Raw genomic sequence first — 15515 nt, 5'->3', positions numbered from 1 at the left:
GGCGGGGCCGTGGAGGTACAGGGAGCAGCCCGGCCCAAAGCGCCTTTGCGTCACACGGCGGCGCCGGAAGTCGGAGTGCGCAGGCTTCCGGACGCGCACTAGACCTCAGCTTCCTCTGCTTTGAGGGCAGGGAGTCGCCATGGTGTCAGACGGTGAGGGACTCTTAGAAGTAGATCCCAACTCGGGGGCTGGGCGGGTTCGGCAGGGTTAGGGCCTGCCAAATAGATTATCTAGTACCTTTGGGCTGTGCGGGATCTATTCGGTGTTTAGAGGAGTAGCTAGTCCATTCATTCTTTGAGTAAATATTTTTGGGTCGTCCCCTGCTTGCCTGGCAGTTTTTTTTTTTTTTTTTTTTTGTACTGGGGATCAAACTCACGACTTCGCGCTTGCCAAGCAGACGCTGAGCTAAATTCCCGGCCCCGGCATTGTTTTTTGCACTGGAGAAACTGCAGAAAACGTGACGAGCAGGGAAGCTGGCTGAGGTTAGATAGCCTCGTGGGCGACAGAAGTCATCGCAAATACATAAAATGAATTCCAAAAGGTGACAAGTGCTGAGGGCAATATAGCACGCTGCGGTGTTGGGGATCGAGGAGCTACTTTAGAGTAGTAGAAAGTTAGGGTATTGGCGAGGGAGCTATGCTGGAGCTAAGACTTAAATGGCCTTGCAAACTTCCGCAGGAAATGCTTGTTAAATGCAAAAGGTCCTGGGGATGTTTGAGCTACTAGGATTTAGGGAGTACCTGGGAATATAGGAAGGTAGGGAGACTTTCACGCATTACAGTACCACATAGAAAGTCTTTTGATATTTTGAAAAAGAGGAAGCAAGAGAAATGAACTCAGAACTAGCCACATTTGGCCAGACACAGTCTTGTGGTCCAACAATTTGCGCTTCATATTTAACGTCATATAAAGCTGTTGTAGGATCTTAAGCTAAAAACTGTTCTGCTCTCATTTGCCATGCAAAAAGATCACTTTGGGACTGAGAGGCAGATCAGTGGGGGAGCACTTGCCTGGGATGTATGAGGCCCTGGGTTCACTCCCCAGCACTGAGAACAGTTGCTTCTGCCACTGTGTGGAGAAATGAACTATGTCAGACCTAGCATTGCTGATCTAAAAACTAAGGCAGAGACCTGAAGGAGGGAATTCGCAGGGACATTGCATGTGCATAAATACACACTTGTAACTAGCAACACTCTTGTAAGCTTTTTGGTTGTAACAAGGTCCTGACAGTTGTAGGGCAAATCCCAATGGGAAATTGAGGCCAGGGGCTTAAGGGCCTTGGGCAAGACTTGTGCCAGACACAGTTATTAATTCTGTAGGTGGCTCTTTGTTGTCTGATTTGCACACATATTTCAACCTAGGATTAGCAAAAAGCGTGTCTCCTCCTCTTTGTGTGTTACTGGGGATGGAACCCAGGGCTTTGTGCATCATAGACTGGAGCTTGGCCATGGAACTACATCCCCAGCCTCAACATGGAGTCCATAGTGTGGGAGGCAAGCCCGAGAGGAGCAATTGAAATCGTCTGCTGGTGAACTCTTTGTTGTTAGGAGAGGCTTGGTTGTGTTGTGGGTCCTCTGGTAGGCAATGACATCATGAAGAGTTGTACTGAGAATCAACAGATTGGCCTCTCCACTTCCTAAGACTGCATGTGGGTTGGCAAGTTCTTCCACTTGCAAAATGGGAATAACGTGTCCCATATTTCATCTAACCTAAAACAGTATGAAATACCCCTTTATCCAGAGGCCAGGTGTGGGGATGCACACCTGTAATCCCAGCATCCAGGAGGCTGAGGCAGGAGAATGGCTGTAAGTCCAAGGCTTGCCTGGGCTCCATAGTGAATTCAAGGCCAGTCTGAACTATATACTGAGACAAAAACAATCAGAAAGACCTCCATTGGTTCCTAATCACCATCAGCCTTACTGCTCCATGATTGACTAGGCACAGGGTGACTCCTGTGTCTCCCTGGACTATACCTGCAGCCCTACCTGGGCATTCCTGTTCATGGCTATTCAGAGTGTTCAGTCTTTGACCAGGCAGTCACAATGCAAGTTCTTTGGAGTTCAGTTAGTAGAGCTAAGCACTTGCTTTGTACTAGGAGTTGACAAAAACAAAACAGCAAAGCCCCTCTCATTTGCACTGTGGTGCATGTGGTGGTAGAGGCAGCAGACAGGGCTCGCTAAGAACCCACTGAGCTTACATCTGAAGGGACTTGGCCTTCTGTGAATGGGAGGATGTAGAATAATAAACTGGCCTTTTTTTTTTGGCATCAGGAATCAAACTCAGGCCCTTGCCCTTGCCAGACAGGATAACAAACATTGTAGTGAATTTAATTTTTATGTTGGGATTGTTAGCTTTCATTCATTTCATGAGGCTAACACTTGAATTTCATTTCTTATTAATATTTTCAGAGGATGAATTGAATCTTCTGGTCATCATAGTTGATACCAACCCAATTTGGTGGGGGAAGCAAGCATTAAAGGAATCTCAGGTAAGACAGCTTGAGGGGACTTCAGGTGATTCTGACTTAATATGTTTATGTCTCTATTACTTTGTGTTAAAAAAAAAATAACAGCTTGATTAGTCAGGTGTGGTAGCATACACCTGTAACGCTAGCACTCAGGAGGCTGAGTCAGGAGGTTTGCCACAAGTTCACAGCCAGCCTGGTCCCCTGGTCTCTTTTGAGACCCTGTCTCAAAAGACAAAACAAAAGAGAACATTATTGAAGAGATAATTTACATATCACAAAATTGACCTATTATAGTGTACATTTCAGTAATTTACAAATTAGCAAAGTTGTGTCACTGCTCCTCAGTTCCAGGGAGAACATGACTTTTTTTTTTTTTTTTTTTTTTTGGTACTGGGGATTGAACTCACAATCTCCCTCTTACCAGGCAAGTGCTTGTGCCACTAAGCTACATCTTTGGCCTGAGAACATGTCTTTGAGCACATTAAAAATCTCTCTCACTAAAAAAAAAAAAAAAAAATCTCTCTCACTGTCTGGAGTCTAACCTGCCCCACAGGTTGTGTTTCTGTGCAGTGTTCCAGCTACAAGGACTTTGCATGATACATGGTTTGTAAGCATTTTTTTCCAGTTTTTTATTTTATTTTAAAATTTGAGACAGGGCCTTGCTAGATAGTGCGGGCTGACCTTGAACTCACTTTGTAGCCCAGCCCAACTCCTGAGAATTTCCTGTCTCAGCTCCCAAGTGCCAGGACTGCAGCCGTGCATCACCTCCCCTGCTGTTCTTTCATAGAAGATCAAATGGGCCTGCTCTGTGGTTCTGTGTCTGTCCCTGCACCCTTCCCCAGTCCTGACCATTACACCTGTGCCTATAGATTCTTTTCACTTTATTATTTTTTTTTCACTTTATTATTTTAAAATTGTTTTAATCTGTGTAATTCCTTTTCTTTCTTTCTTTCTTTCTTTTTTTTTTTTTTTTGTCTTTTTCCTTTTTTATTGGTACCAGGGATCGAACTCACGACTGCCTGCTTGCAAGGCAGGCACTTATGCCACTGAGCTAAATCCCCAGCCCCAGTTCCTTTTCTTTCCATATAAGTTTTCAAATAATCCTGCCTATAACTACAAAAAATAAGTCTTTCTGGGATTTCGAGAGGATTTATATTAGGTTTGTATATAGATTTGAGATGAATTGACAGCTTTACTATGTGAAGTTTTCTAATCTGTGAATACAGTGTGTGTCTCCATTTATTTAGATTTTTCATCAATCAAGCCTGTACATGTTTCATTAGATTTACACCTATTTCTCCCTGCTCATTCTTTCTCTTGGTCTTTCTGTCTGTCTGTCTCTGAGCAGTGTTGAGTATTGTTTTTAATTATTTTTTGGAAGTAGAGTCTCACTGTGTTGTCCAGGCTGGCCTCAAACTTGCCATCCTCCTGCCTCAGCTTCCTGAGTAGCTGGGATTATGAGAATGTGCCACCACGCCTGACTTCGTGTTGCTTTATAATTTTTGTCACAGGAAACAGGACATGTTTGCAGTGCCCTAAGTCCTATGCAGGAAGTATTTGTGGAGGGCCAGGAATACAGCTGATTGGTAGAAAGCTTACTTAGCATGCGTGAGGGCCTGAGCTGAATCCTAAGTAACTGAAATATATTAAACACATTTTAAAAAGTACTTGTTGGGCCAGGGATTTAGCTCAGCGGTATAAGTGCCTGTCTGGCAAGCGCAAGGTGGAGATTTTGACCCCTGGTACCAAAACAAAAACACTTTGTTAAATCCTGCATTGGCTTTCTGTGAGTAAAATTAGAAGGCGGCTTTTCAAGCGTTTTCTGCCTGTGCCTGTGCCTGGGGCGGCGGGGTGGGGTGGGCTTCTAGCAAAGGGTTAGGTGGAGAATCAGCCACGTCTCTGTCTTGCACCCCGCCTGTGCCGCAGTTCACCCTGTCCAAGTGCATGGACGCCGTGCTGGTGCTGGGCAACTCCCACCTGTTCATGAACCGCTCCAACAAGCTGGCCGTGATCGCCAGTCACATCCATGAGAGGTAGGACCCTGTGTCGCCACAGAACCCTCTGCCACCCCAGCAAGCAGCAGCTGCAGCGGGCAGCACTAGGGCCATCCGGGCCTGGCCCGAATACATCTCAGGTGCCACCAGGAAATCCGGATTTTCTGGCCACATTGGTGCCTGAGCCCCAGCCAGGCCCTCACCAGTGATTTCCCTGAGGCCCTAGCACAGCCAGGCTGTGTGGGCATTCCTTGGGGCTGGTGGGGTGGGCCAGGTGTGGGCAGGAGGGTCTCATGGGTCATGTGGGCTGGGTTTCCTCGGAGCGTCTACCTGTCTAGGGTCCAGTCCCCGTCACAGGCGGCTCTGCTGCCTTACTGTCCCTGCACAGTAGTGGCAACTTGTCGGCCACTATGTGGCCCGTGTTTCACAGGTAGTGAGCAGCCTGGATTCTCTTGGTGATTGGGTACGTGACGGGGCACAGGCGCCCGTGGTCCTGAGGACGGGCTGCCTCTCCAGACGGGGTGAGGTGGCCGCAGAAGCCTCACCAGGAAAGTTCCCTCTAACAAAACAAACAGGCCTGGCACGAGGGAGGCCCTGGCCCGCAGCCGCAGCCCGCGGAAGGAAGGGAGGAAAAGGCGTCCCCTGCGTGCTTCCTGCATGGGTCGGAAACGTAGGAAGGTGCTCCGCATGGTTTAGACAGTACACACTTCGGATAATTAGCCAGAGTGAGTCTGACTGATGGGGGTACCAGTCTCCTCTGGTTGTCATGTGAGAAACCACCCTGAAGCATTTCAGGACCCTGTCACCCAGCACCCGATATGTTTCCTGTTTTTTTTTTTTGGAAAGCCCTGGAACCATGGCAGCCTTCTGAGGTAATAGGGGAATGTTCACCACCATGCTCAAAATGAAGTTGTGGACTCTTGTGGGCCCCATATTTGTGTGATTTCATTTTTTTGAGCCAGGTCTTGCTACGTAGTTCAGGCTGGCCATGAGCTTACTTATGTCTCTCAGGCTGGCCTTGAACTCATAGCCATCTTCCTGCCTCAGCTTCCCCAGTGTGGGCATTGCAGGCATGCACCACCATGCCTGTTAGGTCCCCAGTCTTTTGTAAAAATTTTGAGAGGGTCTCACTGAGTTGCGGAGGTTGGACTCAAACTTGCAGTCTCTTGCCTCAGCTTGGGATTTTAGGCATCTCCGCCTGCATGTTCAGCTTAATTCGATGCTGAGTGTGAGTGCGTGCGAGGACAGGGAGTCATGCTGCAACGTGGGCCTTTTTCCTTGCTGTTTCAGTCGATTCTTGTACCCTGGAAAGAATGGCAGACTTGGAGACTTCTTTGGAGACGCCGGGAACCCCCCTCCTGAATATAATCCCTCGGGGAGTAAAGACGGCAAATACGAGCTGCTGACGGCAGCCAACGAGGTGATAGTCGAGGAGATTAAAGATCTGATGACCAAGAGTAAGCCCGAGAGCCTTCACTGTTAACAGTCGATGCTTGGCTAATGGAGTTGATCTGGAAGGGTCCAGAGATGTGAGCCTCTCCACCCTGCTCCTTGTTTCCCTTTCAGTCGTGTCTTGTTCTTCTTTATTCTTGTCCCTTTAATTCTGCATGTCTTTCTGCTTTTTTTTCTAATACCAGAGATTGAACTCACAACCTCAGGACTTCACGCTAGCCAGGCAGGTGCCTGTATTGCTGAGCAAAATCCCGACCCCTTTCTCCCTTTTTTTTTTTTAAATTAAAAAAAAATTTTTTTTTGTCTTTTTGAGACAGAGTCTCGCTATGCAGTTCAGGCTGGCCTTGAGCTCACTTTGTAGCTCAGGCTGGTCTCGAACTTGCAACAATCCTCCTGCCTCAGCTTCCCAAGGGCTGGGATTACAGGCGTAAGCCACCACGCCCGGCCTTTCTGCCTTTTTTGCTCTGAGTGTTCTAATCCACTTTTGCCATCAATGATCGTGGGTGCAGGAACATTTGCCAGTCTGTGTTTCAAGCCCAGCATCCTTTCAGGCTAAGATGAAGCGTCCCCATTCGGCCCATCATCGCCTTCCCCGCCGTCACTTCCATTCCCTGCTTCCACCCCTGTCTACCTTGGAAGCATTTCCAGACTGATCATGCTGTCATCCACATTCCCCTTGGCACTGTAGACATCGCGAGCTGGGTGCCGCTCTGTGGTACAGACTATCCTGTGCACCCTTGACCCACGTAACTGTGACATTTCCCAGTTGTGTCAAACATACATGGCATCAAACATTGCCATATATCCTGTCAGCACAATCACCCAGTTTGAGGACTGCTGTTCTGGATTATTCTAGAATCTTCTTCTCATGACAGTTCATCTCTAGAACCTTCTGTCACCCTGTAGCCATTACATACTATTCCCCACGTCCCCTTCTCCCAGTCCCTGAGCAAACACTGGCTATTGAAGTTGAGAAAAAGCTAAAAAGCAGTTTATTTAAGCATGAATGAAAACAGATTGTTGTAATTTGAAACCCAGTTTGAAAATGTCATCATTTGATTTCATTCATGAAAAGCGCTGGTTTGGAAATGACTGTTGTTGAAGAAAGCACTTAAAATTCCCTCTTCAATGCTTTTTATATTTGTAGGTGACATAAAAGGCCAACACACCGAGACCTTGCTGGCTGGGTCCCTCGCCAAGGCCCTGTGCTGTATCCTTGGTGTCTGTCTGGTGCAGTTTGGGGTCTGGGGCCAGCACGTTGTATTCACGAGTGCTGTTAGCATTTTGGGCATCTTACGTTCGTGGGAAGCCTGTAAAAGATGGTTTATTGTGGCTTTGAAATACATTTTCAAATGTATTTATTTATTTTTTTTGAGACAGAATTTTGCAGTGCTCTGAGGCTGGCCTCGAACTCACACCAGCCTCCTGCCTCAGCTTCCCAGTACTGGGATTATAGGCATGTGCCACCGTACTGGCTCCCCTAGGTTTATTTTGTTGTTGCTCTGAGACAGAAGTTGCCATGGAGTTCAGCTGACCACGAAGTCACGGTGTAGCCCAGGCTGGCTGACCTCAGATTGGGAGCGATGCTCCTGGGCAGCCTCTGCGCTGCTGGGTACCACCATGCTTATTCTTTGGGAGAGCACTGATTCCCATGTCCTAGACTTTGATTCTGGGCTCCTCATCTCATTTACTGTCTTATGTACGCGAGTTTAAGATATGGAGGGTAGTGCAGGATAATCACGGATTGCTAGTTTTAATCATCTGGGGCCGAAGATCGTGTTTTGAGGAGATTGCAAAACCTAGCTGGTTACAGAGTTAGTAACTGAAAACTCTTGTGATTCTATCCTGGTGAATGAAACATTTTCCTTTTTTCCAGCTAGGTGGATGCTGGGTTTATTTAATTGAAATTTGAGGTATTTTTGGATCCTATAAATGTTTATGAAGTAAATATTTTTATATTCCTTAATACTGAGAAATGAAGACATTCATAGAATGAACAAAGAAGTTAAAGGTAGACATTTGCATTTTCTTTGAGAATTATAATATTACTTATTTAGTATTATATATTTTTTGGTGTGTTTAAAAATTGGTTAGATGCTGGGCATGATGGCACACCCCTGTAATCCCAGCACTCAGGAGGCTGAGGCAGGAGGATTATTGTGAGTTTGAGACCAGCCTGGGCCACAAAGTGAGCTCAAGTCCAGTCTGACCTGCATAGTGAGACCCTGTCTCAAAAAGACAAAAATACATAAATAAGCATAAAGATTGGTTAGAAATTTAATAAGTTATGTTGTTAATCAGTTAATAACTATAGTGTGTTTAATAAGCTATGTTGTCATTTAGTTAAATTTTAATCAGTTTTTATCTCTCTGTAGATAATCAGGAGATGAAATCAAGGATATTGGTAAGATAAAAACATCAGTGATGTTTATATACAGCTGTAGACAAAAGGCTACAGCTACAAAAGGTTGGTGTGCAGGGTCCCTGCGGATGTCATGAGAGAGCTGGTTAGAGCCGAGTGAGTGCCCTGCACGTCCCCTGGAGCTTCAGCCAGCAGACCTGGCCCGTCGCTGAGTGACGCTGAGGGCATCCTGTGCCACTGACATGGGTGTTCCATTGCGTGCCCCTGCCCTCCTGTGCACACGTGTGTGCCCAGGTCCCCACACAGCCATCAGCTCTTCTCAGGGACTGTCCCTTGGCGGGGGGCAGGGGGCGAGGTGTTGATTCGTCACAGTGACTAGAAGGCAGGGCCGGGTCCCAGGGTGCTGACGACGTGTTTCCAGGTGCTCAAGGCCGCGGAGGACAGCGCGCTGCAGTACATGAACTTCATGAATGTCATCTTCGCTGCGCAGAAGCAGGTGGGCCGCGGCCACCCCCAGCCTGTTCCCAGGACGGTGCTGCACACATCCTCAGCCCCCAGCCCAGTCCCTGGTTCCATAGTTTGTGCATAGGCCAGGCCTCAGTTTCTCCTCTTGCTTCGGCAGTGTGTATTTTTACTTTGCTAAGGACTGAAATGTCCCAGTGAATTATAATGAATATATTTTCTTCTCTGGTATGTTTGTCTATTTATTTTATATTTGGTACCAAGAATCAAAATCAGGACCTTGCGCTTGTTGGGCAGGTGCATGTGCCACTAAACTATGTCCCTGGCCTGTCTGATAAGTTTTAAAAAAGAAAGAAAATCTCTAAACTTCAGTTTGGGTTTTGTTTTAAGACAGGGTCTCACTGTGCAGTTCAGCCTGGCCTTGAACTCACCGTGTAACTCAGGTTGGTCTAGCACTTGTGGCAGTCCTCCTGCCTCGGTCTCCTGAGTGCCAGTTCATGGGTGTGTCCACCACACCTGGCTCTAGACTTTTTGATACCAGGGATGGAACTCACGACCTCGAGTTTGCCAAACAGGCACTTACGCTGCTGGGCTAAATCCCCGGCCCCTCGACTTCAGTTTAATGTGAGGTGCTGCTTTATCAAAGCGGGGCGCTGGGATGCAGGAAAAAGGGACAGTGAGGGACCACCCTGCCCGGCCGCCTCTGTGGCCACAGCCAGCCCAGGGCTCAGGCTCTTCAGTGACCAAATGCACCCCTTTGCTGGTGGCTCTCCCAGGATCCCCCTGGGCATCATGTGAGCCTACTCAAGCGAGGAGTCTGCTGCACAGTGGGTACAGGGGTTGGTGTGGTCACTGCTGTCTGTTATGACTCCTGCAATAATTTGAAATGTCCTTGCAGAATTTTTTTTTTTTCCTTGCAGAATATTTTGATCGACGCCTGTGTTTTAGACACTGACTCAGGACTTCTCCAGCAGGTGCGTTTTTAGGGTGCTTGGTGTTGGTAATTATGGAAATTAACTTTTGTACTGAGTCATGTTAGAACAGTACTGCCTTGAATATACTGAGTTAAGAAGTGGTACTCACGTGAACTTTGTCTGCTTTCTGCTTTCCCTCTTCCTGTGTGGCTGCTAGAGAAAGTTTGTTTTTTGGTTTTTTGAGACGAAGACTCACTTTGTAGTCCAGGCTGACCTCAAACTCATGTTGATCCTCTTGCCTCAGCCTTCCAGAGTGCTGGGATTGCAAGGTGTGGTCCACCATGCCAAGCTCTTTTGTTATTTTTAAAAAGTTTGTTATTGTCTTTTTTTTTTTTTTTTTTTTTTTTGTCTTTTTATCGGTACCAGGGATCGAACTCACGACTGTCTGCTTGCAAGGCAGGCATTTATGCCACTGAGCTAAATCCCCAGCCCCTGTTATTGTCTTTTTGAGAGAGGGTCTCAACAAGTAGTTCAGGCTGGTCTCAAACTAACAGTGATCCTTCTGCCTCAGCCTCCTGAGTGCTGGGATTATAGACATGTGCCCCCTTGCCCGGCTTTGTTTTTTATTCATTTGTATTTTTGATATTGGGGATTGAACTCATGACCTTGCACTTGCCAGGTGGACAAATCCCTGGCCCCTATTTTGTTATTTTTAAAATGTTTTTATTTAGAATTGATAGCAACATAATTGCACGTACCTGTGGGTGCAGTGGGGCATAGCTGTACGTATATGTAGCCTGTGGTGATCAGATCAGTGTAGTTGTCATATTTACTTTCTTTTTTTTTGGTACTGGGGATTGAACTCATGACCATGTGCTTGCCAGGTGGGCGCCTACGCCCCTGTGCTGAATCCCCAGCCCACATTTTGTTATTACGCCATGTTACATGGTCTGCCTACTTTTACATAAATGCTTGTATTTCGGTATTAAGAAATCAAACGGCTGGGGCTGGGGATTTAGCTCAGCGGCATAAGCACCTGCCTTGCAAGCAAGCAGTCGTGAATTTGATCCCCGGTACCCATAAAAATGAAAAAGACAAAAAAAAAAAAAAAGAAATCAAACGGCTCACTAATTTTTAGCAGCACCTTTCCGTGCACTCAGTGAACCCCAGCTTTCCTCCGCGCCCTGCCCAGCTTCCCTCGGAGCCTCAGTCCCACCCTTCAGCCTGTCGCAGGCCTTGTGGCTCTGCTCACACAAGCAGCCAGCACGTTGCTTACTTGGTGTGGGCTTTGGCTGCCGCCTCTCCCTCCCTGAGGGCGTCCTGCCTGGGCATCCAGCTGGCCCTGCGACAGCACCTTTCTGTGTCTTGCAGGCCTGTGACATCACGGGGGGGCTGTACCTGAAGGTGCCCCAGATGACGTCCCTGCTGCAGTACTTACTGGTGAGGGCCGGACACTGATGCAGAGTCACAGGCTTGGGGCTGGACGAGTCCTTGGTGGGTGGGGGCAGGTGGTCCTATAGGAGGCTGTGTGTGTACCTGCTCAGTGATTGTTGAATGAATGAAAATGCATTTCTTCATCTGGAATCAAAGTGCAGACCTATAATCCCAGAGCTCTGGGAGGCTGAGGCAGGAGGATCTCGCATTTCAGCAAGTTTGGATAGCTTGGTGAGATCCTGTCTCAAAAAAAAAAAAAAAAAGTACTGGGGGTATAACTCATTACAAAAGGTCTGGGTTCAGTCCTTAGTACTGGGGTTGGGGGGACCCTAGGTTTTTAGGGAGGGTTTTTTTTTTTTTTTTGAGATATGTTGAACTAGGCACACTCAGCAAAGAGAATCTTGATTCCGCGCAGGCTTCTGTGTGTCCTGACCGCTGGCTGCCTTTTCCCCCCCGAGGTGTAAATCAGAGGTCCCTGTCTCAGTGGACTTGTCTTTTGCAGTGGGTTTTCCTCCCGGATCAAGACCAGAGAGCGCAGCTAATTCTGCCGCCCCCCATCCACGTGGACTACCGTGCAGCCTGCTTCTGTCACCGGAACCTCATCGAGATCGGCTACGTGTGCTCCGTGTGTCTGTCCAGTGAGTCCCGTGCCCCGTCCTCGCCCTCCAGGGAGGGGCGGCGAGTGTCTCACCCCTGTCCTTGCTTCAATTCCACAGTCTTCTGCAACTTCAGCCCCATCTGCACCACCTGCGAGTAAGTGTCCCTGCCCGGGGTGGGCCCTTGCACATGTGGACCAGTCACTCACTGTCCCCTCTGCCCTTTCAGGACGGCCTTTAAGATTTCTCTCCCTCCTGTGCTGAAGGCCAAGAAGAAGAAACTGAAAGTGTCTGCGTGATGCGGCGGGGTTTCTCTTCAGGCCATCGTGGCTGGAAGGCCCAGAACCGCAGGCCTGTGCGGGTTGTTTTTCACCGGGCTCATGTGGCCAAGCCAGCCTGCTAGACCCTGCCTCGGCTGGAGCTGGAGGAGGTGCCGGCAGTGCACACTGCCATCGGCGGCACCTTCCAGGCCAGCTGGGATAAACCCTGAGTCTTCCTGAGGGTCAGCAGGTAGTTATTCTTTTGACTGACCCCACAAGTGTCGGGGCCGCTCTCTGAATACTCAGGGTGGCTTGTCCCCGAATAGCTGCGGAGTTTAACTCTGAATGAGAAAGGTGAGCAAGGCTGGAAGCTGCTTGCCGAGTGTTCCTCACATACGGCGGTGGGCAGAGGATTGTGAAAGCTGATGGTAGGTTCTGGGGAGAATGAGCTCTGCATTATCTGTTGTCTGCACATACAATTCTGTCATTTTTTTAATGGGAAAAACATTAGCTGGGCACAGTGTCTGTCACCTGCCTGTTACCTCAGCACCCTGGGAGGCTGAGGCAAGAGGATTGCAAATTCCAGCCCAGCCCCTGCAACTTAATCAGAGCCTGTCTCAAAAACTAAAATGGCTGCATGTGGTGATGCACACCTGTAATCCCAGCACTTGGGAGGCTGAGGCAGGCAGATCGCTGCGAGCTCCAGACCAGCCTGGGCTACAAAGTGAGCCCAAGCCCAGCCTGAACCACATAGTGAGACCCTGTCTCAAAAAAAAAAAAAAAAACATTAAAATGGAGGGCTAGGGATTTAGCTTAGTGACAAAAGTGCCTGCCTAGCAAGTGTGAGATTGTGAGTTTGATCCCTGGTACCAAAAAAAAAAAGCTAAAATAGGCTGAGAATGTACCTCTTTCCAGAGGGCCTGAAGGCCAATTCTCAGAACCAAAAAAGGCCCATAAATTAATATTGGGGAACTCTTTCTAAAAGTGCTGAACTGAATATTGAAGCTTTTGTAAATTCAAAAGAAATATTATTTGTAATTTCAACAATAAAAAACTATTTTTCAATTTAATAATGTTCCTTGAGATACCTTCCTAAAAATTTCAATTTAATATTTTTCTTAGATTTTTTTTTTTTTTTTTTTCCTGAGAGTCTCACTATTAGTACAGGCTGACTTTGAAATCACTGTGTGGCCCATGCTGGTCTCGAATTCATAGCAAACCACTTGCCTGAGCCTTCTGAGTTCTGGAATTACAAGTTTGAGCTACATTGTCTGGCATTCCTAGAAATTATTAAAAGTGTTCCTAAGTTCCAGTATAGTATAGGAAAAGTTTAAGGAATTATAGCGAATTTGGAGTTTCTTAAAAGTGTATTGACAAAAAACATTTGTGTACAAAGTATACAAATAGATTTGAAAACTCTTTAGACCATCTCTTGGTTTGTTTTTTCATTTTTTAGGCAAGGTTTTGCTGTGTAGTCCAGGCTGGCCTTGAACTCACAGAGACCCTCTTACCTCAGCCTCTTGAGTGCCAGGATTACAGGTGTGCACCACCACGCCACACTGACTTATCTCTGAAGCCGAATCTTTATTAGATAATTTTGTGTTTGCACCAGTAACTTCAGATAGATTTTTAAAATTTTTGCTTTATGAATTTGTAAACAAATATACAAAGATTTTGATAATCCTTTTGCATATATTTGTTAGTCCTTGAGTTTAAGATCAGGTGGTGTCATGTGTGTCCCCCCCCCCATAGTCTACTTAAGCGTAATTGGAATAATTATTTTAGCCTAGGAAATAAAGATCTAAAAGATGCATAATTTCTAATAAGTGAACAAGGCTTGGTTATTTCTCATTTGAAGTGTTTTATACACTTGCTTAGTTCTGCTCCAGTTTTTTAACTGTCATGTTTATGATTTCTTTTATATAAATTTGTTTAATAAAATATTAAATTTCCATAGTTGAATTATTTTCTTTTATTCATTGTTTATATTGTGTTTATTCAACTCATTTTCAAATGGATTTGGTTAATTGTCAGTTTAAAATTTCAACTCTTGCCAAAATTATAGATACATACCATTACAACGGCCACATTATAATACATTGGTGTGCAGGGGTGGACATGTGTTTTATTTTTTATTTTTTCATAGTACTGGGAATTGAACCCAGAGCCTCTGTGCTGAGCTGTATCCCCAGTCCTGCCTCTTTCCCTGTCTTTCTCCTTTTAGATAGGGCCTCACTAAGTTGTCTAGAAAGCACTCAAACTGTCGGCATCTTCTTGCATCTGCCTGATAAATCCTAGGTTATAAGTGCATCCCACTCATCCTGGTTTAGTACAAGGTTTCTGAGTATTAGAAGAAAATTTGATGTTTGCCTGTGTTGTGTTACGGTGGGGGCAACATTGGTAACAGTTCAGTTACTTGGTATTTTCACTGGAGAAACAGCTGGTTTTAACACCAGAAAATCGGGCTTTTTTATTTCGCTGTGATAGCTAACGTAAGATCCACCTGCCTGCCTGTTACCAGCTCACAGTTCGGGCTTCAGCCGGCTGGGCGTGCCCTGTGAGCGCAGGCTGGCCTTGGACTCACAACGTAGCCCAGGCTGGCCTCGGACTCACAACGTAGCCCAGGCTGGCCTCAAATTCAGCAGTCCTCCTGCCTTTAAATAGTGTATATTTACACAATAGCTTTTAAATAGTGTATATTTTAAAGTGTATAATCCAGCCGGGTGCAGTGGTGCATGTCTGTAACCCTAGCATGTAGGAGGCTGAGGCAGGAGGAGCCCATGAGTAAAGGGGCCAGCCTGGACCATGTAGGAAGTCCTTGCTCAACAATTTCTTAAAAGCATTATCCACTGGCTTTTCCTGTATTCACAGAGAGGTACAGCCCTCACCACTGTTGGGTTCTAGAACCTCCATCATACCTAAGAAGAAATCTCATTTCTTAGGTATGAATCTGCTTGTCTCGGGCTGATTTTTCTGGGCATCGTGTGGAAATGCAGTCACACAACAGTAGCCATGGTGCTGGCTTCTTCCGTTGGTGCAATGTGTTGAGTTGATCCCTGCCATCCCCTGGGCCTGTTTCTAGCATCCTGAGCAGATCTTTGGAACTAAATTGCTCAAGTGTCCTGCCCAGCCTTGGCCATGGCAGCCTGAACAAGTCATGGCTCCACAGTGGCCACTCCAGGTCCTGACTTATCCTGCTGGGCCGAAGGACATTTCTCACCGGAGGTCAACATGGACTCCACCTTAAGAGAGGGCAAGATACGCCTCATAAACCTAGAGCCATGGGAGGCAAACTCAGCTCCTTATGACACCCTCTTTGTGTGCTTTTTCTCTGGTACTGGAAACTGAACCCAGGACCTTTGCACTGAGCTACATCATCAGCCTTTGATTCCCTAGGGAAGACTCAAAGGTTCCATCCCCCTGCCTCAGCCTCCTAGAGTGCTGGGATTACAAGTATGAATCCTGCCTAGCACCTGTGCACTTTTTTTTTTTTTTTCTGTCTTTTTGAGACAGGAGCTCGCTGTGCAGTTTGGGCTGGCCTTGGGCTCACTGTAGCTCATGCTGGTCTCAAACT

The 15515-nt window shown here is 46.8% G+C and overlaps 1 protein-coding gene across 4 annotated transcripts; it reads left to right on the top strand.

The window, feature by feature from the left end:
- Window positions 1-2: 2 nt before the first annotated feature.
- Window positions 3-13903, top strand: Gtf2h3 (general transcription factor IIH subunit 3). 4 transcript variants are annotated; one of them, XR_010039604.1, is made up of 14 exons: window positions 3-152; window positions 2409-2488; window positions 4394-4500; window positions 5752-5918; window positions 7061-7123; window positions 7895-7924; window positions 8289-8317; window positions 8697-8771; window positions 9658-9711; window positions 11023-11091; window positions 11588-11723; window positions 11802-11838; window positions 11911-12191; window positions 13398-13903. XR_010039604.1 is itself a non-coding variant. In XM_003462902.5 (13 exons), the coding sequence occupies exons 1-13, from the start codon at window positions 140-142 to the stop codon at window positions 11978-11980; spliced, it is 930 nt and encodes a 309-aa protein (XP_003462950.1). In that variant the 5' UTR covers window positions 3-139; the 3' UTR covers window positions 11981-13903. The 4 variants fall into 4 exon arrangements, 2 of the variants coding, with proteins under 2 accessions (XP_003462950.1, XP_063081572.1); XR_010039603.1 differs by having other exon boundaries at window positions 11911-12369; XM_003462902.5 differs by having other exon boundaries at window positions 11911-13903.
- The last annotated feature ends 1612 nt before the right edge of the window (window positions 13904-15515 follow it).

The sequence above is a fragment of the Cavia porcellus genome, unplaced genomic scaffold, assembly GCF_034190915.1.
Source record: "Cavia porcellus strain 051 isolate PalLab524CR breed Dunkin Hartley unplaced genomic scaffold, mCavPor4.1 scaffold_16, whole genome shotgun sequence".
Lineage (NCBI taxonomy): Eukaryota > Metazoa > Chordata > Mammalia > Rodentia > Caviidae > Cavia > Cavia porcellus.
This window is presented reverse-complemented; position numbering and strand designations above follow the sequence as displayed.

Bases quoted from the DNA above. Each gene is read 5' to 3' on its own strand.
- Gtf2h3 (XM_003462902.5), top strand. The intron at 8,318-8,696 runs GTAAGATAAAAA...ACGTGTTTCCAG, and splicing joins AGATGAAATCAAGGATATTG to GTGCTCAAGGCCGCGGAGGA. The intron at 11,839-11,910 runs GTAAGTGTCCCT...CTGCCCTTTCAG, and splicing joins CCCATCTGCACCACCTGCGA to GACGGCCTTTAAGATTTCTC.